Source organism: Arachis hypogaea, chromosome 11 (genome assembly GCF_003086295.3).
Source record: "Arachis hypogaea cultivar Tifrunner chromosome 11, arahy.Tifrunner.gnm2.J5K5, whole genome shotgun sequence".
In the NCBI taxonomy this organism is placed as follows: domain Eukaryota; kingdom Viridiplantae; phylum Streptophyta; class Magnoliopsida; order Fabales; family Fabaceae; genus Arachis; species Arachis hypogaea.
In genome coordinates this window covers 145,535,310-145,537,753 of record NC_092046.1, presented here as the reverse complement: position 1 = coordinate 145,537,753, position 2,444 = coordinate 145,535,310, and the positions used below count along the sequence as shown (strand labels likewise).

Below are 2,444 nucleotides of genomic sequence, written 5' to 3'. Positions count from 1 at the left end.
GCAACGGGTTTGTGGTGGTGGTGGCAGCTGCATGCTCCGGTGTTGGCTACGGCGGAGACCGTAAAAGTTGAAAAAATGGCTGAGGTGTGAACCGACTCAGATTAAAGTTTTTTTTTTTTTATATTTTGGATCTGAATCCAGATCTGAAATTATTTAAATAATTTGAATTTAAAAACCAAACTACAAAAATAGATACAATTTGGTTTAGATTTTTTTTATTTAAAATTAGTTTTTTTTTTTTCAAATAATTTAGTTTGCAAAGCCCTATCCATAAATTCATGTAAAATTCAAACCCGGGAGTCTGGACTGAGACTCTAGACTTATCCATACTTTACAACATTCTTCTCCTTTCTATCAATGTTACAAGACAAAAAGCAAGAAGATACGTGTTTTTTCCCCCCTCAAATTAACAAGTCATAAGCATATGCATTAATAATACAAAGAAGGTATTACTTTGTAAGAATTCTTTTTCTCCTATTGACACCTTTTCTAGCAAACTTAGATGTACGAGTTACCTTAATATCATGAACATTGCCTTTGTAATCACAATGTTCCATTACATTATTGCCATGATGCTTTTTGCTTTTATAACTACTAATCTTAACTCGAGCATGATCACCATTTCTAACCCGTAAAGATTTTCTTAAATGGGAGCTTTTGTAGTCTCTCCTTCTACGCGAAAGTGATGGAAAACGATTTGAAATACTTTCATCACTATAATCTTGTTCAGTTGCGAAGTAGAACCTGTTATCTATAGTGTTTCTTAATCTCCTCCTCCTCCTTTTAATCTTGTGCGGTTTGGCACACGAAAAAGCACAAGCATATTCCCATATGCAACAATAAGAACAGCATGCCCATATTATTTTGCAAAGACCCCGCCCAATGCACCCGAATACGCCTAATTTATGCAGCAGATAAAAGAATAATAGAACTGCAAAGAAAAACAGAACGTTATAAGTTTGATCGAGGAAGATGTTGGATGCAATCCAAGATCCGTTTAGGGTGAAAACTCATTTTTTATGAGAGGTTGATATTCGATATCCATTAAATAATTTAACATATTTGACTAAATTATCATCAAACAACTTCATAAAGACAACTGCATTTTAGTTTCTATCTTGAATCAGATAACATTGATAAATCATTCACCTGCATACAGCAGAATAAATACCATGGCGAGTCTCAAGAGATTGGCAACGCAGACATTTTCGATGTAGCAAAGAAAGTCCCATGTTGGTCCACATACTGAACTGAAACAAGTTAAATTCCAATTTTTCACATTTCATGTTTAATTTTGAAGTTCTTAAAATGCATTGACGAGTATGTATTGTATGGTGTTACCTACAAGACTTGCCGGAGAGGAACTCAACAGGGGAACTAAAAAGTTTGCCGACGCCGTTTCCAATTCCCTGAGCAAATGACTCAATAACGTTGCCCATAAATTGAAGATCAGGTTATTTCTTTGTGAAATGCAATTTTATAAGATTTTGTCAAGGTTAATAACAACTAGAACCAGAAGCGGTTATCATATTCTTCTTTTTTTCTTTCAACTGACTCTAAATGTCACTAGTGTACATATACATACATAAATTAAAAGAGCAACCTAGTCTATCAGAAGTTGCATCAATTTCTAGAAAATGATGAAATGCACATTGGTGATATATGCTTATGAGTTATGACCTTGTAGTAGAGGGATTTTTATTGAGATTCTGAAAGAGGCATTAACCTTGATCCTTGAGTGCTAGAGTTTGCAATGCGAAGCCAGCTTTTAGAGAATGGAGAACAACAGAGTTGGGTCACGACGAGGAAAGGCGGATGGCGGAATATAGCGGCGGCGCGGCAATGATCCAAAGAGACATACACGGAAACAAAAGCAGAAACAGCGGAAGAACGACCAGAAAAGCAACGGTTTTGTGGTGGTGGTGGCAGCTGCATGCTCCGGCGCCGGCTACGGCGGAGACAATAAACACCAATGGCAGAGACGACACAGTTGAAAAAAGGCTGTGTGTGTAGGGATGTCAACGGGGCAGGGCGGGGGATGCCTCTCTGCTCTCCATCCCCGCCCTCAGATTTGTTTTCCATCCCCGTCCCCATTTGCCGCAGTGGGGGAATATTGCCCCCTATCCCCATTTTCTACGGGGTCCCATTCTCCGCGGGGACCCTATTTTTCATCTATATAATAGTTCTAATTAATTATTAATTTCCATATAATTAGAGCTGCAAGTATCTATCTTATACAAAAATCGCAAGATTTTATACAAAAAGTCTAAATGACACGATGGTGACTTCTTTCGAAATGACGCAATTGGGGGACGCAACGACGAGCCGAAGGACAAAGCAGTGGACGAGGTGGGAGACGCGGCAACAGAGAGGAGAATGGATACGACGGCAGAGTTACGAAAAGGAACGCCGCAAATAGAAATTAGACGCGGTAAGGGTAATGG

At 38.6% G+C, this 2,444-nt stretch overlaps 1 protein-coding gene across 2 annotated transcripts; it reads right to left on the bottom strand.

Moving 5' to 3' along the window:
- Positions 1-267: 267 nt before the first annotated feature.
- Positions 268-2,121, bottom strand: LOC112723309 (uncharacterized). Of its 2 annotated transcripts, XM_025774632.2 has the most exons (4): positions 1,727-2,121; positions 1,342-1,409; positions 1,150-1,250; positions 268-931 (listed from the first exon to the last, which is right to left on the bottom strand). In XM_025774632.2, exons 1-3 carry the CDS (start codon positions 2,092-2,094, stop codon positions 1,183-1,185), a joined length of 504 nt encoding a protein of 167 aa, XP_025630417.2. In that variant the 5' UTR covers positions 2,095-2,121; the 3' UTR covers positions 268-931; positions 1,150-1,182. The 2 variants fall into 2 exon arrangements, with proteins under 2 accessions (XP_025630417.2, XP_025630416.1); XM_025774631.3 differs by lacking the exon at positions 1,727-2,121 and having other exon boundaries at positions 1,342-1,581.
- Positions 2,122-2,444: the final 323 nt, after the last annotated feature.